This window comes from Pagrus major, chromosome 8 (genome assembly GCF_040436345.1).
Source record: "Pagrus major chromosome 8, Pma_NU_1.0".
In the NCBI taxonomy this organism is placed as follows: domain Eukaryota; kingdom Metazoa; phylum Chordata; class Actinopteri; order Spariformes; family Sparidae; genus Pagrus; species Pagrus major.
In genome coordinates this window covers 14,011,989-14,039,424 of record NC_133222.1, presented here as the reverse complement: position 1 = coordinate 14,039,424, position 27,436 = coordinate 14,011,989, and the positions used below count along the sequence as shown (strand labels likewise).

The following is a 27,436-nucleotide window of genomic DNA, read 5'->3' as shown; positions in this document are numbered from 1 at the left end:
AATGTACAGCATTCTAGCACCATGATCTGAAATGTAACTCACCTTCATCCACAAAGTGCACTAACACAACCCCTTTTACTGTGACGGTGTTTTGTGTAGTGAAGGGTCTGTGGTCCCCTAGAAATGCCTGAAATCTCTTCTAATATGCCAGCGGTCTTGAGGGGAAAATAATCGGGTGTGCAGAGATTTATCCACTAATAACCATTTGTTGTGCGTCATTAAAGCTGCCTCATTCGATCATTTAATTAGTCTCGGCTCACAGTTACCCTGGACAACAAGCATTTGACATCTGGTATTTCCAGCTACCTGTGACTCCACTGCACCACCAGGGCCTTCATTTCTCCTGACTTAACTCTGTAGATACATGCTGTCCACCCCATTTTATAAAAAGAGGTAGACTACACAACAGAAACACTTCTCTGTATAAAGCATTAGCACCACAAACTTCATCCTCCAAATAACACCTGCCTGACTTTAGTCTTAAATGTGAATGGGTACAATTGGTACTCACCCCCACGTCAAATGACTCTGTAGTAGTCATTGTTGTTTATCGGCTCCACAACCTGGTGAACATGCAGATTTTTGCCCCTTGTCAGGCACCATGTTATAACACGCGTTGATGTGAAGGAGTCTTGTAAATACTTTTCCATCTGGCAGCTCATGACCGTCGTTCAGTCGGCGCTGAGTTTAAAAGAGAAACTGAAGTATAAAATATTTAAAAGAAAGTAACGATCTGATCATCTGTGGCTTCCACAGCTGACAGAAACATAAAGGAAAACAGTCCTCAGGCAAAGGGGAAAGGAGTCATTTGCCTGTTTTTAACAGGTTTACCTGTTACCTAAAGAAACAGCATAAATATGCTAATTTGGGGTTAAAAGTGGTATATAACGGCTTCAACATAAATTGAACATTATTGCCTTGATAAAGGTAGGATTTTTTGCAGGACTGCTGTATTGGACTGCATTACTTCTAGCTAGGTGTACCTAATACACTAAAAACTGAGTGTATGTGTAATGAAACAGAACATCGATTTTCTGCTTCTTCATAGTGACAGTGCTATAATATGCTGCTTCAGAGATGAGGAAATCAACAACAACCCTGTCACTGCAACAGTAAAATAATAATTATATATAAGTAGTAATAATTACTGTTTGGCTGTTTTTCACAGCAGTGTCTTCGAGTACAGTACAGACAGGCTCTGAAGCTTTGCGTCAGCTTTGTTTTTTGTGTGTAGATTGAAGGCAGGCAGGGATCTCATTCTCGTCGTCTGTTCTGTGTGCTGGATCCCTGCTGAGCTCCGATGATTTTGCTCCTCGGAGGAGGATCATTTACCTCCCAGCTGCGTGTGTGCACCAAGTGTCAGCTCTGCTTTACCTCACCACGTCTTTGTTGCTTCTGCATTGGATTCACAGCTAGCCTGCCATGTCAAGATGGCTCCAGAGATAGAAACACCAACCAATCACTACTAGAGGGCCCCCCTCAGTTCATGTAACCGATGGTAAAAATAACCCACCTGTCTTTATTATGCACCATTAAATTATACGTTGTGTTGGTGCATTCGAGTTCAAAGCTGTGTCAAGCGTTTGCTGTCATTTGAAAGTGGACTGTATCCAATGTAATTTTTTACATTCGAAGTTTCAGTTGAGGTTTTCGATTGAAGGTTTCAGTGTATGTTGTCATAATTTAGGATGTCATTACCCTAAAAAAGGAATTTTTAACTGGTTATAAAACAGTCTCAGTTACATACTGATGCCCCTATATGACCTATACAAGCAAAAGAGACCATCAGCAGGAAGATTGGCTATTTCTGTTTAATTGTTATAGTTATTTTTAATATCTTTAATTGGGTTCCAGGTTGGGTAACATAAAATTGGAACTATTTTTTATGGCGGAGTGCTGAGGATGAATTGAGTCTCACAGCCTGAGGAAAGAAGCTGCGATGTAGTCACTTTGTTTCACCCCTCTCATCATTTGTCTGACGTGGCCACTGAAGTCAACAAAAGAATGTTCCTTGTAATAGCTTTAAATCAACTTTAATTAATTAATATAACTCGTATTACTCGTTAATCAGGAGAGCAAACCATTTTTAGACTGCAGTAAAATGCTGTTTTTGAAAGGCTAAAAATATGAATTAAAGAAGAATGTTTGGCCCAATTAAAACATATTGTGAATTTTGAAAATGATTACATCCATCTATATTTGATACATTTTGACTTTCGGACATGACAGTGTTCTGGAATTATTAATGTTTGGATCACACAATTTGGAAACATCCCTATGCAACCACCCCAGGAACATAATTCTACAAATAGTATAATACTAGTAGTAGTATTAAGTGTAGCCAAATTTTAACTGCAAATGTGCTGAAAATCCGGATTAAACCAATTTTATTAATATACTGAATCAGTGTGATGTGTGCTATCAACGGCAGTCACATCTGGGTAGACAACTGGCAGTTGCAGAGATACGTGAAATTGTCAAATTTATTCCGAATTTATTCGGCAAAGATCTAGAGTTTTAATGCCAATATCTGATGCTTTTTTTTCCCTGGAAATTAAATTTGAGTAAATGGAGGTTGTGTAATATTCTAAGGCTAAACATTCACACAACACTTTTCCTTGAATTGGAAAGTAAAGAGTGAGCCTGTTACTGGAGAGTGATGCATTATGGGTTGCTTGGAGTGTTAATGTTACCAGGCTAGGAAGTCAGGTTTACTGTACCGGAATGTCTGGTGGTGATGATTGTTATATGTTTGCTGCCATGGAGTAAATAAATTCATAATGAGTGATTAAAAATAAGTTTTTAACATTTGTATTTGTTATCTTAAACTCAGCCCACTTGTGTATTTACCAATCCAACCAGATTTACTATTTTTACCTCAGGCTGTGAACTCAGTCACTACTGCTGAGTAGTTATAGGACAGTACTTGACATTGTTTTTCAGAAACGCACAAATGCTCTTGATATCTCGCTTTATGAGGTGAGTAGTCAAGTAGCATTCAATTATGATTCTAATAATACTGAAACTGTGCTTTTCAACACGTTTGCTTTGTTAAAAGTGCTAACAGATACAGTTATAACATCACATTTCAGTGAAAGTGACTCCTGGGATTGTCGGCTTTGTATGTAATTGTGACTCTGCGAAGATCCACTCTAGGAACATTCTTACATAATAACGTTGGAGTAAGTCAGCCATCAAGAGGGTAATTTCCCTAGCTGCAGTGTGATGTAATAACTGAATATTAGGCAGGGAAACTCCAATTCCCAACAATCATTAGGACTAGTTCATTCCTTGGTGACTGTCCCCAGATGATTTAACAGTATTAATCAGTCCGACTCAGCACAATAATCCATTGATGGAGACTGAGGAGCAGTTCTCTTCTCAGATTGACTGCGTGTACAATTTCCAGGGCATGCATTGGTGATCTGTTCTGTCTCAAGATAGGAATTCACTGCCTTCTTCATTGTCCTTTGTTTATTACCAGCAGTCATGAGCATGGTTTTCTGTGTACATCTCCTTTTCTCTGCCCTTTTGCCACAACTGAACCTCATTCGTAGTTTCCACTACATCAGATCCAGCATCTATCAGGCGGGGAAACCCTTACTTTAGGTAATCTGAAGAAATCTGAGTTTCAACACCCCTGGACAACTACAGGATCTCTCTCTCTCAATTTACATGGTATAATCCCTGTTACCAGCGCCTTGAACCTTGACTGAGCTGTACTGATGTCACGGTCAACTGAACATATAAAATGTGCATTGACGCAGGCCACAGGGAGAGAAAAGGCACCATTTAAGACTTGTTAGGTTCATCGATCAGTTGTTTTGTTGCCCCTGCACAATGAGGTGCTAGCATTTTTGTGTCTTTTTTTTTTAGTTCATCTAACAGACAAAGGAGTTTGCCAAAATATTTTGACAACCTGTGCAAGCTAATATTCATTACAATATAATTGCAACAAATACTTATGTGATGTTTTTGTTCTGGTTGTATCAGAGAGGGTTTTGTCTTTAGGCTTTGTTTTCTGGTAATGTCGTTCACTCTTGTGGGTTGGTGACTTTGAAGGATCTAGGGCTGCAACTAGCGATTATTTCCATATTTTTGTTTTCTAATCTGTTGTGTATTTTCTTGATTAATCAATAAGTTGTTTAGTCTACAAAAAGTCTGAAAAAATTCTTCAGTGTTTTCCAAAGCCCAAGATCATGTCCTCAAATGTCCTGTTTTGTCCACAACCCAAAGGCACTCAGTTTATTGGCATAGAGGAGTAAAGAAACAGGAAATTTTAACATTTAAGAAGCTGGAAGCAGAAGATTTTTACTTATTTTTATCTTACAAAATTACCCAAACTGATCAATCAATTGTTGATTGCCAGATGTTTCTATAGGAAATAAAATTAAAAATGATTTATAAAAATATATAAATGACTGTTCATCCTGTAGAAGGAAAAATGTTCTTTAGATATGTAGGATCCCAAAATTAATTATATTTCAAAATTTGAGCATGGTGGCAAATTGATAGTTTGTGCAGAGAGTCAGTCATTTAAGAGAACTTTGCATCCAGTACCATTTTGCATCCTAACAATACAGTACAACTGGTGTTCTCTTTTGGCACATGGTCTGCCATTTGGATTCAGTTTTGGCCAACCAAAGACAAATGTTTTTCACCTCGTATGAGCCTTACTGTGTTTTAATCTACTCCTTTCAGCAGTGCTTGGTTGGTGCTGTAATGACTTTGTTGATGCTGTAATGAGGTCTAGTCCTCCTTTATGGTCTTAATTGACTGTACTGCACACTAGCGAACAGTAAAAGCCTTCCACTAGTCTAATGCTTCTTCACACCTTTTGTTGTTCCAGCAGTAAAATGTAGAAACTAATGAGATGTAGAAACTAAAGGCTTTAGAGTTACATAAAATAAATACTGTTTTTTCAGCCAGGGTAAGCCACAGGAAGCTAACTTTTTGCTTGAGAAAACTCTTGATGTGTGGACATTGCTAAGTGCTTGTTTTCTATTGAATCAGCGCAGAACATTGTGAGGGAGAAATTGACTTAATTGCAGCTCTGATAGAGCACAGCTAAAAGGAAAGTGGATCAGAGAGCAGTTGAGGCTTTTATCTGTTACATGACTAGTTAGAACTGTAATGCAGGGACATAACAAAACTCAGGGTTATAGTATTCTCTGATCAGTGTGTCAGACAGGTTTGGTTTCTGAGCAAAAAGTTGAAAAAGAGACTGAAGTAAGGCTTTTAGACTAACAAGTTTAGATTCACAGCTGAGGACAGACACATCATCAGGGTGAACGATGCCTTTTCTAATGCTCTTCCTATTATATAGAAACAGTGTTTACACCTTCACTTCTGCTCAGGATTGCTCATGCTGCTGCATGCCACAGGCATCTATCCAAACCCAGATCTTGTAAGCACTTCATGGTGGTTGTGGGAGTGAATCAGATTATCCCAGCTGAGTAGGTAGTTGTTGTAGAAATGCTGAGCACTCACAGACTTCAAAGTGGAGTCCTACAGTGACCCAGCTCCACTCACCCTAGGGCACCAGACAGTCATATTGGCATGTGTCAAGGAAAACCCATGTCTCAATCTTCTCCAGTAATTGGATGTTGGTCACACACAAACAGGGATGTAATTATTTCATAACACAGCTAAAAAATTGTCATTAGAGCAATTTCCAGCCACTTTCCCAGTTAAGTCACATTTATAGGCTTCTTTTGATTGATTTTATTATTTTTATTACATTGGAGCCTCACTGCTAATGATCTTTTCATTTGATCTTGAATTGTGAAGCACTTAAGTATTGATATACAATATTAAAGTTTAAGTGTGTCTCTGCATCCATGTATGGATGATTGCGGGAGTGGAAATTAAGCTCGTGCACCGTTTGTACAATGACTGAGATATATAAAACAGAATGTGTATGTATAGCTTTATAAATCTGATAGAAAGACTTTGGATGCATATTTCTGTGCATGTACTCAAAGTTTTATGCATCTTGCCCAAGACCTCTTAATCGTAAATGTAGACCTCATGGTGGCACTAAATGAAACCAAAATCATGATACTACATCTTGGAACAATGCAAGTCTATACACCAATGCACCAACCCATCACATATATGTAGATATTTCATTGAATAAGTGGAAACTTAGACCCACAAGAGTGAAAGTCGATGGGAATTATCTTCTGTGCGCCATAGATATCTGTACCAAATTTAATGGCATTCAATAGTTGTTGAGACATTTCACCAAAAACAAAGATGAAAATCATGATGAACCTACAGCAAAAGGATATTTCAGGTGACTAACACAACAACATTGCTTTCCCTAGGCTATAGATATGCTGCTACAAAGTACTTCTCCACATCTCCAGATTCCTCTTCCCTGTTTACAGCTCCAACCTCAGGATCAGAGGGACTGGCTCAGTGTGTTGCAACAGCAAGACAACACTTAACATTGTTAGGATATGTGGAATCCAATAATAGTCAATGATGCTTGATCTTATTCCGTCAGATCACCAAAGACTGGATCTTCCTGTCCTAATCTTAAAGTTATACTGAGCCAGCCCTCCAGTATTCCTGAGGGCAATGAGAAATCCATACCATTAACACTAACCATGAGGGGTAAAACATTTACTAAAGGTCAGTAAATTATTGGGCACTGGAGACAGACATTTTATTGATGATGCACAGATGGCAATTGTTTTTAGAGTCTGTTGAGGAGAGATTATCTAATCCTGGCATTATGTGGTGCTGTGATATGTCCCAAACATGGTGGTGAGGGGATTTAGAGGCATTTGGGCAACTGTGTCTCGTGTTATTGAGGGAAAGGAGGAGACGAGCAGGCTGTAGAGTCTGCTTTCTTATTTTGAGTAACACATTTGTTCACAGTTGCTCCTCCACACCCACACACTGCTTTGTTCGTATGATACAATTATTTTTTACAGAACATCTTCGTAGTCACTAACAGAAATCTCTCAAGGAGTTCGCGCCTTTCCCACAATATCTTCCTCCTATGTTTAGCAGCTTTTCATTTGCACAGCACATGTTCTGTCACAAAATCCTGGTGAAGGAACAGAAAGAGTATTTGTGACTCACATTATTGGTAGTACTAAACTCTCAGGTTTTCGTTAAGGGCTGCACAATTAATCACAATATAATCCAAACCACAATACGGCAAAGTGCAATATCCAAATTGCAAGAGGCTTCAATTTGGTAAAATGTGTAACCAAACTTGATTATAATGAAGTACTGTAGTGTTGCAGAGATGCTCTGGCCTACAAATCTTGTTCTTCAGATATAAGTAACATCTTAAGACCCCAACAAATATCACATCATGTTTTTAATAATTTTATAGTGAACAAGAAAACCACAATGAAAAAATTATTGTCCCCACTAATCACGAATCACATCACAATTTCAATATCTATGAAAATCATCCCAATGTGATTTTTGACCACATCGTGCAGCCCCACTTTGGTTCTTTTTTTCCCTCCAGGTGGACTAACCTGTCCTCCCCCCAAGACACATTGATTCATTTAAATGTTCTTCTGTGATAAGACTCTTTTCCCTTATGGTCTATCCTGCAGGGAGGTAAATGCATCGATGTTCTGCAGACATACTCAATCACACTCACAGATAGTAAAATCCTGTCTCTTCAGTCTGCATCAATAGCAGGCTTCCCAGCGCACAAATACATCTGCCATCTTTGAGGCAATTTTATTTGTGTCATCTTTTCAGGAATCTGTGGATGTACCTTTTTTCTTTTTTGTGTTTTACATAGAATTGGTTGGTGATGATGCTTGAGAGTCTAAAGTAAGACATTAACCACACTCGTATTGCTGGAAATTGTTGAGTGGGTGTGCTCTATTTTAATGAGGCTGTTTTTAATTAACCATATCTTTAAATTCTTTCAAGTAATGCACGCTTGAAATGGGAAACAGGATTTCCCGAATAGAAATGGCATTACCTTATTATGCAGTTACTCCAGGAACATCTATGTCTTCTAGAAAATGATCCCTCTTATAACACAGCACTGATTAGTTCTTGTCCTGCTGAGACGACAAGTGTTCTGGACGTATTTTTGGAGGCTGTTTTATTAGCATGTCTTAGATAATATTTCACCTGCCATTCTTCTGCTCTCAGCAGTAATGACAGTTTGTTTTACACTCTACTAAACTTATTAATGCTCCTCAGTTCAATGGTTCCTGTAACATTAGCACGATTGAACATGATTATGTTAAGCATAATGTATATTCCAAGGCAAATGTGTTTAATGCATTAAAGGCTGATTAGAAACAAAATCCCTTACTTCAGGGCAGCATAATAAGTACCCTTCACCTTGATGAACATACATCATGATACATCTTCTGTGAATGCTGAAGTTTGTCTCCCGGATGCCAAAAAAAAAAAAAAAATGGATTGCTGTCTCAGTTGATCTGCTCCTATATTCAGCTCCTCTTCATTCATCCTGTCGAGCTCACTCAATAATTCAGTGTTTTGTACAACTTGTACCTTTCTCTCATCCAGGTAAAATGTGATCTGGTTCACACCTCAAGCAAACTGCTAATCTGAAATTGTGAGACTAATGGTTGCAGTCATTTTCTGGGGATACCGAGTGTTAGTTAAATTAGTTATATTAATATTAGTGTTATTAAAAAAAAAGCACATTTTTTAAAATGTATATCAAGTTAAGTGTCTGTCTAGACATAATATTTTGGGAAATCACAATATAGAATTTTTTGTAATAGTTTTAAAGTGTTCAACGAAAGAAATTTTGTTACTGATAATATTTAAAATAAAATTAATAACTGTGTGGTAGCGTTAACGTGATACCAAGAAACGTGAAAATTTCATATAGTGGCAACCCTATTGAAGACTAAAAGTAATTTCCTTTTAAGTAAATTATGCCGACTCAAACCTCTCATTAGGAGCGCATATCTTCACTCGAGTTGACTGAACGCAGATCAAAGTGTCTTAATTTATCCTAACATGTAACAACAGTGGAGTCATGAGTGGCTCTCAGCAGAAACCTCATCATCAAAGGTGGCTTCAATCATGAAAGGTGTTTTCGATAATGAAGAAGAAATTCCTCCATTGGCAGTTGCTAGGCAACTCCATCAGCATTACTCTGGGAAGTAGAGTAGCACTGGTCGGGAGATTCAAAGGATGAGACGTGCAAGGGTATTTAAGCACGCGGCTTACCAATGCATGCATTGAGATGTTTCTTATTTACTGCTTTATCGCACATTCTGATGGTGTTTCAATGGTGGAGCCACAATGTCATTGCTGTATTTCTGCATCATTTACAGGTACATAATGCAATGCATGCTTTCTCGGTGCTCCTCAGATAGGGCCAGTGATGTGGCAATGAAAGCAGGGAGAATGATTTGGTTACTTTTCTATGAATGGGGATGTTGTGGGATACAATAGGTCACTTTACTGCATGAAACAAGACATGATTCAAGGGCGATTGTAGGGCCGAAAAATATATCATCTCAGCCTTAATATAACTTTGATTGTAAGCATATGGAATGAACACAATTACAAAGGATGCAGTGTTACAGAGCAAATTGGGCCCAGCATGTCAACACTCGATTTTACTGCTTGAAAACTAGTTAAGTTTTCTTTTATAATGGCTAATAGACAGTGTATTTCATCTGATAGTTAACATAATGTCGCCTGAAGCAAATGTCTTATCACAATCAATGTGATGGTTCACTTATTCAGTGAGCATATAAAGCAAGCTTACAGGTCTGATTGATTTTTGTGTAAAACAATTAGCGATTAAGTAAAGAGACAGCTTTTGCAAATTGCTAAATTCGCTAAATACATTTCACAAAAACAAAAAAGCAATCCTGTGTTTTCAGCCCTTGCACTGAGGCCTGGTTGAAGCACATCATCATATTCCCTGTCCTCCTGGGGTGCCTCTTCCTGCTGATAGTTACAGAGGAGGGAAAGTCTAGAGCCTTGAGGCACTGTGTGGGAGTCAAAGTGGAATGTTTGACAACAGAAGCCTGAACACATGCTGGGTACCCTTCACTGACCTTTGCAATCCTGTGTATGCATGCCGGTACAAGGGAATGTAGTCAAATCTCCCCATATGACAGAAATGTACTCAGTTTAGCACATTTAGTTCCCACCTGTCGGTCCCTTCGAACACATGGGAAGGAGAACAAACTTTGAGGAAGACGTATGGCTGCAGTATGTGTTTATTTACATTATTGTTTAAGCTTGTTTATATAAAAACGTACAACAAGGAACTTTGACCTGGTTATGAAACAGTCTAGTTTAATACTGATGCAGTCTGATATGGCCTACATCAGCAAACAAGGTCATTAGCAAGAAGACTGGCTTTTTCTGTATAGTTAGTAGTTATTTGAAATGCCTGTGAGTGTCACTGAGTCACATTCTGACTTATCCAGGTCATAAAACTATTTTTTATGGTGTATTCCTGAAGATGAATTGAGGGGTCTCACAGCCTGAGGAAGGAAGCGGCTCTGTGGTCTGGTGGTATAGCATTAATACAAAGTCTACTCTGTTTCACCATCAACATATTACAGTTGTAATCTTACATAGACACAAATAGATACATTAACTTATCCCCATGTATCCTGCAAACAGCTGCTCAAAAAAAGAAAAACCGCATTGAAGTATGTTGCGTCTTTCTTGCGCTCGCCAAATTAAGATTTTCACCACAGGAGCTCATATCGCTTTTGTTCACAGGGGCCGCCAGAATCAACAAAAAAGGAAACTTCCTTGTAGCAGCTTTAACTTAATTGTTTTGCCAAGGGATTTATACAATTTCACATTGTTTCTCACCAGCAGCAGTCAGAAATCCCAAAGATATTAAATGTACTGTAATATGAAAAAGAAAAAGGAGCAAATCATCAACACTCGAACCAGCAAGTGCCTTGTAATCATTTTTACTTGGTAATTGACTAATGAATTAATCAGTTGTAAAAAATAAAAAATAAATATGTTAAATTAATTAATCAACTAATTGTTTCAGCACAAATTCTTGTAGAACATTTAATAAAGCTTTAATAGAATAATAGTTGAACCAACGCCTCCCTTAACTATCACTGAAATGTAATATATCCCACATGATGTGTTGACATGTATTTTCTCTTTTTTTTCTTTTTTTGCAACCTGCCTTGCTGTGCATTTTGGCTTTTGTTTGAAAACCAACAGTATTTATTTATATGTTTGTGCCTCTAACTGTGATGATGATGTTGTTTCCTGGTGCCGCTGATATTGTTTTGTTTTTTTTTCCCTTTCCTGAGGACAAAGCTGTCTTTTAGAGGTGCTGTCCTCATTCTGGAAAGAGAAGCTCAAAATTGCTCCTGTTGAACTCCTCTAGAGAATTGCAGCCATCAATGTTTAGACAGGCAGTCCCTTTGTATGTGTGTGCACATGTGCGTGCCTTTTTGCATCCAGTTGAACCACTACCACTTCATTACTGAGTCGATGATGATCTCTCTTGATTCGACTGTTGCTTGTGCTCACTATTCGTTCACACTGATCAATAGGGCCACCGCAGTGTATTCTGCTAACAGAGTTCAAACAGACATAGACAATAATACAATAAGTGGCATCTAAATGTTTGCCATTTACAATATTTCTAGTTTATAGTTTAGTTTTAGTCATTAAATAAATCACTGTTTGAATATATAGATCAGATTTTTAATTGTTTTAAGTTTTAAGCTACTAAAAAAAAAAAAATACAGGGATCACAGCTTTACTGTTAACTTTCTGACTTATAAAGGTAAGCGGAGTTCTTTCTCCACTGTTGCTTGGTTATGAAATCCATTTTTTATTACTTGAAAAACTAACAAAGCTGTCTGGCTGTCCAACAGTGAAGCTTTAGTCTCTTTTAATCACAGCAGTATGTGGGGATAAAAATAAATCATTCTTACGGCTTAAAGCAGGAAACTGTGACAAACTATACAGAAAGAAAGAAATCAGATAATGAAATTGTTGTTAGAAAATAAACCATTGAGTTTATTTCAAACAAGACAGAAATGTGTCTGTAGGTTCGATCATATTGCACCTGATGAGTCACATGTCGGACAGTTGAACTTGATCGATATGAATAGTGAGACCCATGGCCTTCAGAAAGCCCAGCTCCATTTGCTCATGTGTGTGTGTATGTATGTGCGTGTGTGTATAAAGCCTGTGTCAAGATCCATTGGCTCTAAGAGTGGGCACCTGCGTCTGTTGGCCTCTAAGCAGACCTGGAGGACATCTGGCTCCTGCTTCCATTCTGACTTAATAGGAGGATTTTGTAGGTTGCTTGTATTTGCTCGACCCGTGTTATGTAATTGTGTTGCATAAGTCAAGTCCCCAAGGGGATTATTGGTAGATTGGTAGATACCTCTTCCTGCCTGTGCTGCATAGAGGTATCCTCTTCAGTGTGAGGGGAAATAACACAGGAAAAGTATATAATAGTATGAGAACTCAAATATAATGTTTTCATTTTTTTTCACATCTTTTGTACTCTTTCTCTATTTAATTTATTCCTTCCAACAATACTGCCACGCACACCCTGCTTACCTACATCTCTTTCCACTTCTCTGTCAGGTGTGTGCACCATGACGTCTAAACCTCACCCTCCTCTGATGAAGAAGCACAGTCAGACAGACCTGATAAGCCGCCTGAAGAGCCGGAAGATACTTGGAGTTGGCGGCGAGGATGATGATGGGGAAGTGCACCGCTCAAAGGTCAGATTACGTCACATGATGATTTATTCATGATATTTTCATTCGCACTAATACAGACAACAAAGGCAAGAAGCTAGTGCATTAGTGCAACAAACAAACTTGTTATAAATGTAAGCAGATTTGTTAAACCATCATCACTCAAATGGATAATATTGCAGCAATGCATAAGCAACAATGGCAGTCAACCACAGAAGTGTTCATTAACTCAGAGAAGAGCTATGGATTCTTTTTAAAAGCCACAATAGACTTCTAATTGGCTCATCACTCTCATAGTGTCCCATTGTGTGCATTTACTCCTTATGCTTCAATGAATCTAGATCACGTAATCCCATGAGTTCCCGCAGCTCCACTGAGATGTGACTGGCTCCTCTGGGAGACTCCCTGCATCTTACATCTCATGCATTATATTCCTGCCTCACATGTATTTGCACATTTATACAGACAGTGCACAGTGATGTGTATACCACAAACACAACAGCACACATGCTGGTTCGTTCCAGGAGACACAAAAACACTTGTTATATTCATGCATGTTGAGCTGCACAGTTGCAGGCTGACAATGATTTCTTGTTCGGTTTCAGAGAGCTCAAATATCAAGACTTTTTTTTTTTATCAGATTGCAATCGTATGATAGGCAGAGCAAACTGTTCCTCACTGAAATATTAATCAGGCAAGTGGGAGATGGGAACAGAACAGAAGGGAACGGGCATACGGTGGTGGCTGATAGCTTGTGATGAGATGTTGGCCCCTTTTTCTCAGCCCTCCTGAGTGTTTGTTTTCTCTCTCAATGTTTTAGCGAGAAGACTAACCCAGACATCTGCCACTCAGATCTCTTCCACAAAGCGCATTGACGGATACATATACTGAGAAAGAAAAAGAAACATTGAATGCCTCAGCTCCCATACCCATTAATCTTTAATTTGAGAAAGATTCCTGTGGTTAGATACTGTCTGTAATGACTGATGATCCAGCAGCAGACTATGCAAAATACAGTAACGCAATACTTGGGTTATCGTGGTTGGAGAGTGGTGCAGGAACGCCAAACACAGAGACTCATCTACTCACTAGTCCGTCTTTACAGGTGGACTGTAGTTGCAATTCTAACTCTCACTTTACAACTTATAAATTGATCAATTCATAGTAAAGTGTGTTCAGTAGTGTAGTAAGAGTAGTGCTGGTGACGTTGAAGTCATGTGACCGAGATGTTGTTAGTTTATAGCCTAAGTGTAGCTTTTTACTTCTGCCGATTTCATTTTCACAATTAAAAAAATGATGTTCACTTCATCTTGCTGATCAAAATGTGCAAGTGTTCATAAACTTGTGTTTGCCACAGAGCATTCCAAATTCTTTTTGTAGAGGGAACCAGGGCGATGCTAACTTCTGGGTTTGCCTACAAAATTACCTCATCCCTGCAGCACTCCATTGTATGTGCCGTTATGAAAATAGATTTCCCTATTTAACTGTGGCATTGACCCTATTTTAGAAATTAAATTGTTTCTCTTACAATATTATTGTCTTCTTCTACTGCATTGTGCTGTTGCTCTTAAGCTGTTCCACTTATCCTTGCCACAAGTGTTTGTGGTAAAGAGACCCATGGGATCTAAAGTAAGGTTAGCCGCATAGCAGGAGTTGGTTTGGAGGGGAAACAGTTGACTTGGTGGTCCTTGTAAACAAAGGAGGGAAGTGCTCCTGTAGTCCGCTGACTGTCTCTTCCTGCCGGCTTAGAGATAAGAATACTGCTCCTGTTACTTACACCTCAGTGAGAGAGAGGCTTTGTTTTTGAGCTACCATATGTGAGTGCAACTGTGCCAGGAGATATTGCCCATTGTGTCACTGTCAGCTTGTTTAACCTACCGGTACACTAACGTCGTGTAGCAGCAACCAGGCTCTGACAGCATGAGCCCAGATAAATAAGACATACCACAATGTTTTGTGTATATTTTGTGTCCTGCTGAAAGACATATGAAACTGTGATCACAATCCTCTTAATGAAAACATCCATCAGATGAGAAGCGCACATACTCAGATGACAAATTTTCAGTGTGGTGGATGACAGACTTCTCCTGAATAATTTTCATGCTCTCTGGTTGAAAAGTTGCCCTTTGTTTACTGAATGTAGCTGACTGAGTGACTGCTGACAAGGCCAGGCCACAGCAGCTGTGATTAAGCGTCTCTCTCCACAAACAGCATTGTGTATTTCTTCCTTTTCCTGTTTCTACTTCTCTCCCCAACTCGCATCCGCTCTATTCCACCCCGAGCCAGCCCTGTGCCATCAGTTGACGCTTAGTTCCCTTTGAGTATTTCTCATGCCAGTCATGAATATTTATATGTTCCTGTCAAAAACAGCCCCTAAGACCATGGCACAGGAAGGCTGATTCACCTGGTCATGTGATCACAGCTGGCACAGATGGATTTGTGTACAGGCACTTCAGCTGCAGTGCAAGGAGAGATGTACCGAGTCTAGTCTTTTATCTTAATATTTTTTAGAGTTATCCCTGGAGTTTAACTTCAGGGATGTCTTTTTTAAAGGCTCTGCTTTCAGATAAAGGCGAGCAGCAACCATGCTTGAGAGGAAATGTTTCAGAAACTCAGAAAAAAGCAGCAACACAGAGATTTCTTTTTTCTCCAGTTCTATTAAGATGCATTAAATCTTTTCATATCTTCCTCTCTTCTATTTTTGACATCTGAAAATGCCAGTTCTATGAAGCTTCTTAAAAGAGGCCTCTCAGCCCATTGGTATCACTCATTCATGTTTGAATGCATCATAGTACGCTGCCAGTGCAAAGATGCAAGAACATCCCACTATACTTGTTTTCGATTTGTACACATAATGTATGTTTTACTGCGTTTGAGTGACGCATGTATCACTTAATGTGCTATAACTTATTGAATACAAGCTTCTTAAGTATTTTTACATAATCAGTGAGGTGGACAACACAAATTTGCAAAATTTGATAATAAATAGACAATTTACAGAAACTTATAGGAAGTGGATCAGATGATTGATCGTGGAGTGTTTTGTTTTCTTTTGTGATTTTTTTATTTTTATTTATTTTTTATTGCTGTGGCAGCCTGGATGACTGTTACCAGTGGAAATGCTGCTTCTGGTGTTATTTACGATGGACAAGGGGCATATTTGCAAGGGGCATTGGTGCTACCAGTTATAACATTTACTCACAATGTCTTCAAAAATGGTTGCAGTCTGAAGCCCCATACTACCACTACCACTCCTACTACTACCACTATTCTATAAACTAGATGGAATACAGTTGTTTTTCAAAAGGTTCCAGATACATTACTCATTTGCGTGGTGGCAAAACCCTTGAAAACCCTTGTTTTGATCGGTTAAAATCAAAATGTTTTGATCACTCCTGTGTACAACATGAATCATTTTGATTCATTCACGCTGGGATTTCACAGGCTTGTCAAGTAGAAAATGGCTTTCTAACTGATACCAAGATCCCTGAAAATAAGGCTAGTCAGAAGCTGGTTAATCTTCTCTGCATTAGCGGTTTTCATGCTTCCATGTAGTTTTTAGTTTCAGTGATGGTACGTCTCACTGCAACACTAGAAGATATGTATAATGATAAAGGGAACTCATTGATGTTAGGAGAGTGATAGGACCTGAAGGCTTTGGATGAAGGAATTCAACTATACAGCAAACCAACAGTTGTACTTTATCTGTGGGTTGCTGTTTCTTCAGGCTGAAAACTGGGTTTATTTATTCCCCTTGTCCTCTGTGGTTTATCTGTGATAGCTTGTTTACCTTCCTGCCCTTGTGTGTTTTAAGGAATTTAGAAAATAACAAAATCTGATGTCTGAATCTGATTTTTTTTTTCTGAGTTTATATCCTCTGCACACTCCACAAAAAGAATAAATGTTCTTACTCTTTAAACTACCTCCTCTGTTTTTTGCCCATATATTTACAGACATATACACACCGATACAGACAGATTCAGTTTATATAACTCTTTAGGTGTTTCCTTTCACTTGGAATCTGTTGAGTTTAGGATGCTTTAGACTTTAAAGGCACCACAATTCTTCTGAAATGTAGAATACACATTGTACTTTGTATAAAGGTCTTGTTCATTTGTGGCATGCGCATGATTCTTGTTATTATTAATTAATCTGTTCAATATTTTTGTATTGATTACAATTTTTAGTGTGCATTATGAAAATCCTAACCCATCAGAAAACCAACAAATTCAGGAGCTCGAACCAGCAAATGTTTGTCATTTTGTTTGATAAACGACGGCAGGCTGTTAATATCAGATTGAACACAGTATTCTTGGATGCTTTTACATTTGTGTTTCTTGGAGACTTATATGTGAATATTCTAGTGCTTGATGGAGCAGAGTAAGACAAATGAGTTGCCAATTATTAGCATTCGAGCATCCTCTAGCATTTGTGATAAGAGATGCCTATCCTGACATATATTACTTGGGGTTGTCTTCTCCATATTGCTGTTTGATAAGATTCATTCTGTGTGGCATTTAATGAAATATTAACAGTTTTTCTATTCAACTGGAATGCACAAGTACCTTGAGTTTGTGGTAATTTTCTCCCACTAACTGCTCCTCAGGATTATAAATTGAGCATTACGTGGTGCTTGTGTTGCTAGGATTAAGTTAATGTGTAGAAAATAAGGTTTTCCTTCTGGCGTAGACTTGGTTGTTGGTTATTCATCCAGAATTCACTGCAGGATGTTGTTATGACATACCCTCTTAATCGTCAGGGGGTGATTAAGGAGGTGAACACATTTACAGTCTCTAATTAACATCTTAATAGGTCCTTCTTTGACACCAAGCCTCTTTTCTTTTCTCTCTACTGCTTTGTTTAATGTGCTTCTGAATATACCTTGATGAAAGGCACTTTATTCTTGGTTATGTGGCTTTTGTTGAAGGCTGTCATAATAGATACCTGTTAAGATGATGTGATTGCTGTTACATTTCCCTTCGCATAACTCATTTCCTTTTTCTTTTGTCTTGCCTTGTTCGCTCACAGATCAGTCAGATGCTCGGAAATGAGATCAAGTTTACAGTGCGAGAGCCTATCGGGCTGAGGTGAGACTTCAACTGCTCAGAACAGCGCACAGTTCACACGGCAGACTGTGTGAGATCATCTGTGTATCACTTCTTAGTCAAGTTCAACATGTTGTAAACGCAAAGAAAACAAATGTACAATCAGCAGTGGTTGCAGGAAGGATGCAGTAACTCATGTGATGTTTCTCTTTTTAGGGTGTGGATTCTCATCTCAGCAGTGGGTTTCACAGTTATGGCCCTGATGGTAAGTGTTACATAAATTAGCAACACAGTGAAGACGTTGTTTCACATTCATGACTAAAAAGCTTTTATTCCATTTTAACACAACCCCGATTCCAAAGAAATTGTGACGCTGTGTAAGGGCCCATGTCCACATAACGTTTCTTTCTAGCACAAAAGAGCTGGCAGTGTGCTGGGGAGTGATGAGTTTGAGCGCTTGTGCAGTGAAAGAAAAAATGCATGTTGGTTTTTGTTTGACATTAGCTAATGCTATGGTAACAGAGGGCTGACTACATAGCTAATAACAAGCTTACCACACGTAGGGTGATTAAAAATACAACACTCAGCTTAAACCTAACCCTAACCCTAACCCAGCAATATCGTGCCTTAAAAAGAGCAACGGTAATGACCAGAGTGCCTTTCTTAAAAGTTCAGAGATTTTCAATGCACAATGAAGGCGGAGCACTCTGAAAAAAGACGCTGGGTCCAGTGTTTTTTCTCTAGGCAGCAACATGCTGCCGCATATGCTCTCTCCTGGAAACAAGGTAAAAAGAAAGACACCAGCGCTCAGAAATAAAACATTATGTTGACACAGGGCATAAAATGTAAATAAAACAGGAATGAAATAATTTGTAGACGAGCTGTGTTTACCATTTAACAACTTTAAAAAGTGTTCCCATGCCAATGTAGTAATATATTTTATACAATCATGTGTTTCACAAAGTGGTGAACCTCGCCCCAACAACTGAGCTTTTCAAAGATGCCCCTTTCATACACAATTGTGATATAGAAGTATATAAAATCAATGATGCTGATAATGTTAAACATTAAATATATTGTCTTTATACTGTTTCAATTGAGATTGTGTCATAAAGGATTACGAAAATTATGACATTCTGTTTTGGTTTTTATGCAGCATCCCAGCTTTTTCAACAGAGACGTCTGTACAGTTATGAAGAAGAAAAAGCACTCATTTTAGGAAAAAACCTTGTAATGCAAACCCAGCAGTCAATGACTGTAGATTCTTATCAGTGAGAGACATCTGGAAAAACAGCTACGTCTTTGTCGGCGACATCGCCTAAATGCTCAATATACTCAGTGTTCAGGACATTCGCAGTGATTCACAGACAGGAAGACTTTGTCACTGCTGCTACATTTTGGGGGCATTTGGGGAAGACAGAATGCTGTTGTGTTGATGTGACAGAGTTGTGTTGTTCTTTTGTTTTCCTACACAGGCCCTGGTGTTTCCCAACCAGCTCTATGAGCTTGTTTTTGAGGAGGAGCTCTCCACGACTAACATCTCCGTTCGCCTTTATGGAGGAGCACTGCTTAGTAAGTCTTCACTCCTAAAATGAAGAAAGAAACACAGACCATAAGTACATACAGCTATTCTTGCTTCTTCATGCGTAACTGCAGCACAGTGAATATACTGCAGCTACGCATGAGGGAGTTCATTCACTTTGCTGTAATGATGCTGACGCACGTCATTTTAATATTTATTTATATACATACTAAAAATGTACGCTGCTCAACTACACATGGTCTCTCATGGTAATGGCCTCTTATGCATTCATTACAGGTCACACACACATTCAGATTATGCACAAAAAGCTCCCTTCTTGTTGCAAAATCTGTCCTTTACAAACAGGCTGAATAATTTCATGCAGTTCTGTATATCTAAAGTTCACTGTGAGGGTTTGCTGGGTACAGACACCAATTCTCCTCAACTCACAGCAAAAGCTCCAGTCGCTTTTGTGTCGCCTCATATATCAGGTCTAAATCTGGAGGGAACAGTGAGGGGTGGCAGGACAGTCTATTGCTCTGTTGTGTGTGTGTGTGTGTGTGTGTTTGTGTGTGTGTGGTTTGGTTTGGATCTCAGAGAGAAGGCAGTGCATTGCTGTACATTAAAAAATGTTCAGCTTGCTCACTCAAACGCACAATAAGAAGAGTTCTGCCATGCCACCCACAGGAGACAATCAATGCTCATAAATATGGCAGGTAATTATGGCATTTCTCACGAACAAATTATATTGGAGATGTGAGCGATTATTTTAATGGCCTTAGTTTGAGATAAGGCTGTCAGGCAAATCGGTGAGTCAGTTAGTGATTGCAGGGTGAAGAGGCACAATGTGACTGTGACACAGATGCAGGTGGCACACTGGATGCTCCTTGATGGGAAAGTAAGCCAGAAAAAGAGAATATTTATTTCGTAAATTTTCATTTTTAGCTGAAGCACACCATGACATATGTCAGGAGGTCAGCACATAGACCTTTATATTGACGTGGGGGCACAAAATATTTAATCTATCTGCAACCCTGATTCCTAAAAGGTGGTGTAAAACATAAATAAAAGACAATGAGATAGTTTCCGAACCCTTTTCAAGCTATATTCAATTGAAAACGGAAGAATAGGCAATATATTTCATGTTTGAACTCATCAGCTTATTTTTTGTCAAAAGATGTTAATTTGAATTTGATGCCAGTAAAGCCTTTCAAAGCCAAAAACACCTGTTTGGAACATTGCACAGATTGACAGGTTAATTGGTAACAGGTGATACTATCATGATTGGGTATGAAAGGGGCATCCTTGAAAGGCTCAGTCGTTTTCACTGTGTGAAACACGATTGTATAAATTACCCAAGTACTCGGGTATTTTGGTGGATGACAGGCTCTCCTTTGCGGTCCATTTTGAAAACCTAGTAAAGAAACTGAAGGCTTAGCTTGATCTTTCTCAATGAAATAAGGCTTGTTTTAACTTGGTAGCCAGGAAAACACTGGTACAGGCTACTTTCTTAAGTGTCCTCTACACTTCACCGCCTTGATGCTTTGTATCACAGCTCTCTCCGTTTTTATAACCAACTCCTTGAACCGAACACATCACTGTGTACTTTATAATCTGGTTTCCTGGTTTCCATTAAGCCTAAGGAGACAGCAGCATTGGTACATTTTCATTTACAAAGCAATACTGGGTAAACTACCATCGTATCTACGTAATCTCCTGACTAAACAACAGCCCTTATACATTCTGCCCCACTAGATGGCTGCACTATTGGGTTTCCAGGACTCTTTTTAGAACTTTGTAGATGACTGTCTCCGAATCAAAAAAATCTCCCTTTGAACAATTACTGCATTCCCTGAGAAAAGATACAACCTTAAACACATGGTACTCTAGAGGAAGATATGAAGGCCAACAAAAGATGGGCTTCTTTATTTTAAATGTCAGCAGGGCTGTGGGGATTAGCAAAGAAGGAGGGGGGATGTCTTACAAGAAAAGGAACGGTAAAGGGGGTGAAGGATGAGGTCTCATCTGCCACACAGATGGAACCTGGCAGGGAGAGGATGCAGTCCATCAGCTCTCCCACCTTTCTGCCTACCCCTGCTCGTCTCCATCGCCTCACTACTGTGTGTGTGGGCGTGTGTGTGTTTGTGTGTGGGTAGAAGTGAAATGCAGGAAAATTAACTGGAAGAATGGCAGGGAATGAAATGATTGAGCACAGGCTTTTATCAGAATCAATGAGTCAGAGCATTCAGCAGAATCAATAGGCCAATTATCACCATGTTCGCGTGGAATCACAGATTGCAGCTGCAAGTAAACTGTTCTCAGAGTAGTTTTGTTAATGGAATGGCTCTTTGGACGTGTAGGAGTCTTCTTTCCTGAGCTTCCTCTGTTTTCATTCCCATGCCCCTGAACCTATAAATTTCCTTTTTATCGCGTCTTCTTCCAGGCCTGGCCCTCATCATGTGGAATGGTCTCTACACAGCGGAGAAGATCGTCATCCAGTGGACGCTGCTCAGTGAAGCCTGCTATTTTGCTGTCCAGTTTCTAGGTGATTAAACATGTCAAGTAGATTATTTCACAGGTCTGTGTTTTTGTCTCTAGCTGTTAGAATGCCAGCAATAGACACCCCCCTTTCTCTATCTTGCTATGATAGTGACAGAGTTGAGACAGGCCATTAGACAGGATTGATTGTACCAGAGTTTTGCACATGTGTTGATACTGCCCTCTTGTGTTCAGAGTGTGGAGTCACAGCCTTACCTTAAATTAAAATATTAGCATTCCTACTGTCCATACTGGATGTGAAGAGCCTCCATCCTGAAGCAATTTTAATTAAGTGATGGGGAAATTTTTCTTCTTAGGTTCTACTGACGCCATTATGAGGCTTCAGCAGTCAAGAAATCAAGTTGCTTTCTTACAGTCTTACCAAAGAGAGTACCACATTCCCTTTTTGTTTTATTATCCCTCTACCACAGCTCAGCAAGAAAATGCTGTCCAAGGAAACACAAAAAGGGAATTTACTAACAAAAAAGGAACTTTTAATGACAGATAACCCTTTCAATGTACATATGAGCATTGTTTTTAAGACTGAGTTATAAAAATGTGAACCTCCTCAATCCCATTTAGACCTGGGGTGGTCATTTAAAATGCATTGTGGATGTTCACTAAAACCTTGAAATAAAAACAATTTCGGAGCTCATGCTTTAATTGGAAATCATTGCCTTTGCTCTAATGTTCATTAACAAATTACAATGCATTTCTTCAGTCACATGTCTTGAAAGAGAACACATTATCCAAAACATGCTCACGTCACATCAGGCACCAACGGGAGAAACACGTAATCATTGCATCTGGTCTTAATTCGTTAGGGTCCGCTTTCCTGTAGGGATGCACTGATTTATCAGCCAAACATTGCCACCAGCTCATATTCATCTTGTTGACTGCTATCAGCCATTAAGATGACAATCACCGATAGCTGATTTTTATCTCATATGTCACATCAATTGTGCACAGGCACATAAATGAGCTACTGGCTCCCTGTCATCAGTTTGTAAGGCTACGTAAGTACTGAAAATATAATTGAGTAGGAAATTATATGTCAGGCTAAAAAGAAAAGTAGTTACTTTTAAAAAAAATAATCTTTCTCATGTGAAATAGAATGGAAGTAAATTGATTATGATTAATTACTGAGTTGTGGAGAAGGGGTAGGATTAAATAAGTGTATACTTCTTCCTACTTCTTTGTTTTGTTTTGTTTTCACATGTCCGAAATACATTTTCACTCAATTCAATTCCATTCAAAAAAGGTTATATTGAAGGTTATTTCATACAGCTCTGGTGTTCCTAAATCCTTGCTTGTGACTAAATGTGACTGGGCCTTTTCAGTCAGAGCCTCCAAACTGTGGAACTCAGGAAATCAGGCAGGCTGCTTTGTCAATTTGTTTAGAAAAACTCTATGCAAATAAAAGGTAATAATAATAGGAATGTTTATTATGTAATTTGTGTTCTTTCAAAGATAGTGTGATTAAGGGTTGAGGGTTGGGATGATTATAAAACAGTTATTTATATAATATATGTAATACTTTATTTAATCAGAAAGCTGCATTGAAATTCAAGATCTCATTTACAAGTGAGACCTGAGTACAGAATAAAATAATAATGAAAATGGTAATGGTTGTGGTAATGACATACAAATACAATCATCATATAGGAGATTTAGACATGCAGTCAAACACTCAACAGGATGTAAAAATGCATTCTTAAATATCCCTGGTGTAAATCATGTGCAATGTGCTTTTTATAAAAAAGGATATTTAAAGTGCTGAATGTTGCTCTGGGTTTCAGTGACATCTATCACCTTAATGGAGATTGGCATCCTGCCCAACGCCGCCATGCTCCTGCTCCTCAGTCGAGTGCTCTTCCTGGTGGTCACCATGGCTTACTATTACCACCTGGGCCGTAAGCCGAAGAAGATCTGAGCCGATACTTCCAGGGAGGGGACAGCTGAGCACAGATCACAAACGTGGGGTCGGAAGGTTTTAAATAATTTTTGACAGGGGCTCGGAGCATTACCAGCGGATGCCCCCTGCCCTCGTCCAGTGGACCTAACCTATTACAACCCCCAGTATTCAACAGACGAGCACAGTGTCACATTCCAGACTCTACAACAAGGACGAGAAACCTCATAGTGCAAGTGAATTACTCTTTCACTGGGCTGTGAGGTCAAGCCCCTCTTGACACACATGCCTCCTTTGTTCAGTCCTGAGTGCTGGTATTATACAGAAGGAGCCGTTTGTAGTGCATTGTGTTCTTGTGTCACCTAGTTATATGATTTAATATGTACAGTACAGATTGATTTCAAACATTCGACTATATTCATGTACAGCGACATGATTTCCAGATTTAGTATTTAGTGTAATCTGATAAAAATGGCTTATTAATCACACTGGAGGACCAAGAGTTTGTGTTATAATGTGTTTCCTTTTTGATGCTGTTGATGTTAACTAACACTGTCTGTATTCCAAAGTGAAGCCTGAACATCTGTGCTCTTGCATGCTTCTCTGACAGCTCTCCAGTGAACACATTGAATGGAAAAAAAGCATCAACTGTCCTTAGTGTAAGATTCAGGTGCAGTCAGATAAGCTAAACTCCTAAAGGTCAGTTTTTACTCTGAAATCACGGCCATCAATCACATTCAGATTTAGACTACCCAATAAGAAATGCTGAATTTAAAAAATTTTCAGGGACAAAGTGATTTTTTTCTTTTTATTTTATTATTCCTTGAGGTCAAGAAGTTCTACCAAAGTTGATGGGAATTGTTTTGTACAGAATATTTACACTACTGAGGTTAATACATGTATTCTGTTGATAAATGCACATGTAAATTGCAGCAGAGTAGTTCCCTCCTTGTTGTGTGTGCAGTCAGGCAGGACTTTAGCCTGAGCAAGCTTACAGAAAGGAAGTATTTAACATTCTGACTTTTACTGTAAAACTAGTGTCACACCTGAGCATGTCAGTGTGCGGGTCAAACAAACCTGAGCTGGTTCCTCTTCAGTGATGTAGCACAGTTTTTTTTTACATACATCATATCCTAAGCCTTGCCTTAAAACTACTCAAAAGAACAGTCATCAACACTGCGTCCTACTTCTTGTGTACATATGTAAATAAAAGTATTTACTATTACGTGGTGTTCTTGTGAACCGAACAGGGAACTTGTTCAGTATTAGTTAAATGATTTTCAAAGGTTGATCTTTCTCTTGGCGTGTGATATTTTGTACCTATTTAAGTGACATTTGTGTTTTTTGACATTATGCATGTAATATAATCCAGCAAAAGAAATAGCTCGAACTGTGTAGCAAGCTGCCACGGACTAGAACGCAAATAAAGATGTTAATGGTGGTGAACTAAGGAAATTTTGATTTATGAGGCAATTAATGATTTGTCCTTTAAAACGGATATGACACAGCACTTGACAGTTTTCACCCAATCGATAGATGAGATTTAATATATTTTCTACCTCCCAATACCTGGCACGCCCTCAGGTACGTGACATCCCAGCTCAGTGTTTCAGAGCAGTGCCAGCCATGCTAATTTGTCAACCTCTTCAGCACCTAAGGCCAGTCAAAGACACCCTAAAGATAATTGACTCATTTTGTAAATTTAACTTGAAACATTATTTTAAGTCGAACAAGAAACATACTGTAACTCTCCTCCAAAGGTGGTCCATATTGTTGCAAATGACCATGTTCAGTCCTGCCCCAGAAGGGAGTGGTCCTGAGGTCGGAGTGATTGAGGGTTTGCAACAGCGAGTCCGGCATCGAAGGCAGATGTGCTCATTGCTTGGGTGAGCTCTCGGCTCAGATAGGGAACGTGAAACATGGGTGAGGTCTCACGTATTCCTGAAAAGTTGTAATTATCTTTTTGCCAGTGTTTAATTAGATGCAGCTCTCCCGAGTGACATTGTGCGCCCCAACCTACTGCTCTGTCCTGACTAGCATGGTAATTATGGAGTTCAAGAAAAATGTCGTTCCATTTCCGTCGATACTACAGGCCTCAAATCATCAGCCTGGTGAAATGAAAAAGGTCTGTGAAGCAGGTTATTTTAGGAGGGATGGGGCAGTTTTGAGGGGGATGGGCAGAAACAGGGAGGCAAAGAAATAGCTCTTTCATCCTCCTGGTTCTCTGACGTAAATTAGTCAAAAACATCAGTAAGTCGTGTCCTTGAAACTTTAGAGGAACAGTAGGTTGAGCTACGTAGATCCAACATATATTATACTGTTGTGAATAGCCTGCCAGGTCAAACTGTTTCAAGTTGTAGCATTGTGTTTTTATGTATATATGTGCTATATTGTACCTCAGAAATGAATTGTTATGGATTTCCACAATTTAGTTTGAAATAAAGGACACTTGTTTATTTTGAAGACTTCAAAAGTGATGTAATCTTTTTTTTTCCCATTGTCATTTCTGGCATACAGTATATAGGGGCTGTAATCTGTAGCTGTGTATTTCTCGATTAATCAATTAATTATTTTGTCCATAAAGTGTCTGAAAAAGTGAAAAATCACAATTTCCTCAGGCCCAAGTGGTATCTTAAGTTGCTTGTCTTTTTTCTAACAGTCTGAAGGCAAAAGATATTCACAAATCAAGGTTCAAGATGATTTACTTGTCATTGCACAACACAGGGTTATACATGAAAAGCTTGTAAACTCCTGCATGCTACACAAACATTGAACATATATACAGCTAGTTATATATATATATAGTTTATACATAAAACATAGGAATTATTTTGAGTTTGCCACGGGGTTGAATGTAAAAAGCAGCAGCGACATGGTTATAATAAGTGGTTAAGCATCTTTACAATCAGAGTTCGACATCTGGGAAACACTGTCCATCCACTTTGACTGCATGTGAGCACCAAGCATCAATGATGTAAACACAGTACACCTCTCCTCATCCTGCGCATTGACAGAAAAACGGCAAATCCTCACTTTTGAAGAGACGCTAGAACCACAAACCACATTTTTGCTTGGAAAGTAACTAAAAAACAAAAGTAGTTGTTGATTAATCTGCTGATCAACTAACGGTTGCTGCTTTAGAAATACAAATGATGTAAATTCGCACTTATTAAGCGGCCGCATGGACACTCACTTGTCTGCTGGAACGATCATGTATTCATCACAGTTTCAAGGCCTTTAAATTCAGTTAAAAAGCTGACGAATCTACTTCCAACAAACTGAAATACCAGAAATGAATAACTTATATATTAGGAATCACAAGGTTGAGAAAAGTTTTCCATTCAGCCAAAACATCTACTCTAACTCCACTCATGTATTCCCGTTGATGTGAGCATAAGTACGCTTCAAACATGTTGCATAAGTGATGCCCAGCAGCAGAGGTGAGACTTTCATTTTTAAGCATAGGTACACACTCTTATTTGATAGCCGACAGCGTATCGCAGCCTCGAACAGGCTCGCTACCTTTAGTTACCTTCAAAGTGGAGAGACTTAAATTTAACAAAGCGTATCACTCCACAGAGCAGATCCCACAACTTTGTTCTAACACGTCTCGACAGTGTTATGTAATCTCACCCTTTGTTTAGTGTTTTCTGTTTTGGAAGGCGTTGAACATGTCATAACAGGATCATCCTCAGGTCTGCACAGAGATCTTTAGCCTCCCACA

The 27,436-nt window shown here is 38.9% G+C and overlaps 1 protein-coding gene across 3 annotated transcripts in view; it reads left to right on the top strand.

Annotated features, from left to right (window-relative positions):
• The window catches only part of LOC141001397 (tumor protein p53-inducible protein 11-like), a 39,281-nt gene extending 13,096 nt beyond the window's left edge, over positions 1-26,185 (top strand). For 2 of the 3 annotated variants that reach the window (XM_073472464.1, XM_073472463.1), the window contains exons 3-8: positions 12,580-12,719; positions 17,724-17,782; positions 17,957-18,005; positions 19,216-19,312; positions 21,706-21,807; positions 23,600-26,185. In XM_073472464.1, the coding sequence (XP_073328565.1) occupies positions 12,591-12,719; positions 17,724-17,782; positions 17,957-18,005; positions 19,216-19,312; positions 21,706-21,807; positions 23,600-23,733 (570 nt within the window). In that variant the 5' untranslated portion in view covers positions 12,580-12,590 and the 3' untranslated portion in view covers positions 23,734-26,185. The remainder of the gene's footprint in view (positions 1-12,579; positions 12,720-17,723; positions 17,783-17,956; positions 18,006-19,215; positions 19,313-21,705; positions 21,808-23,599) is intronic. The other variant, XM_073472465.1, reaches the window with a different exon arrangement.
• Positions 26,186-27,436: the final 1,251 nt, after the last annotated feature.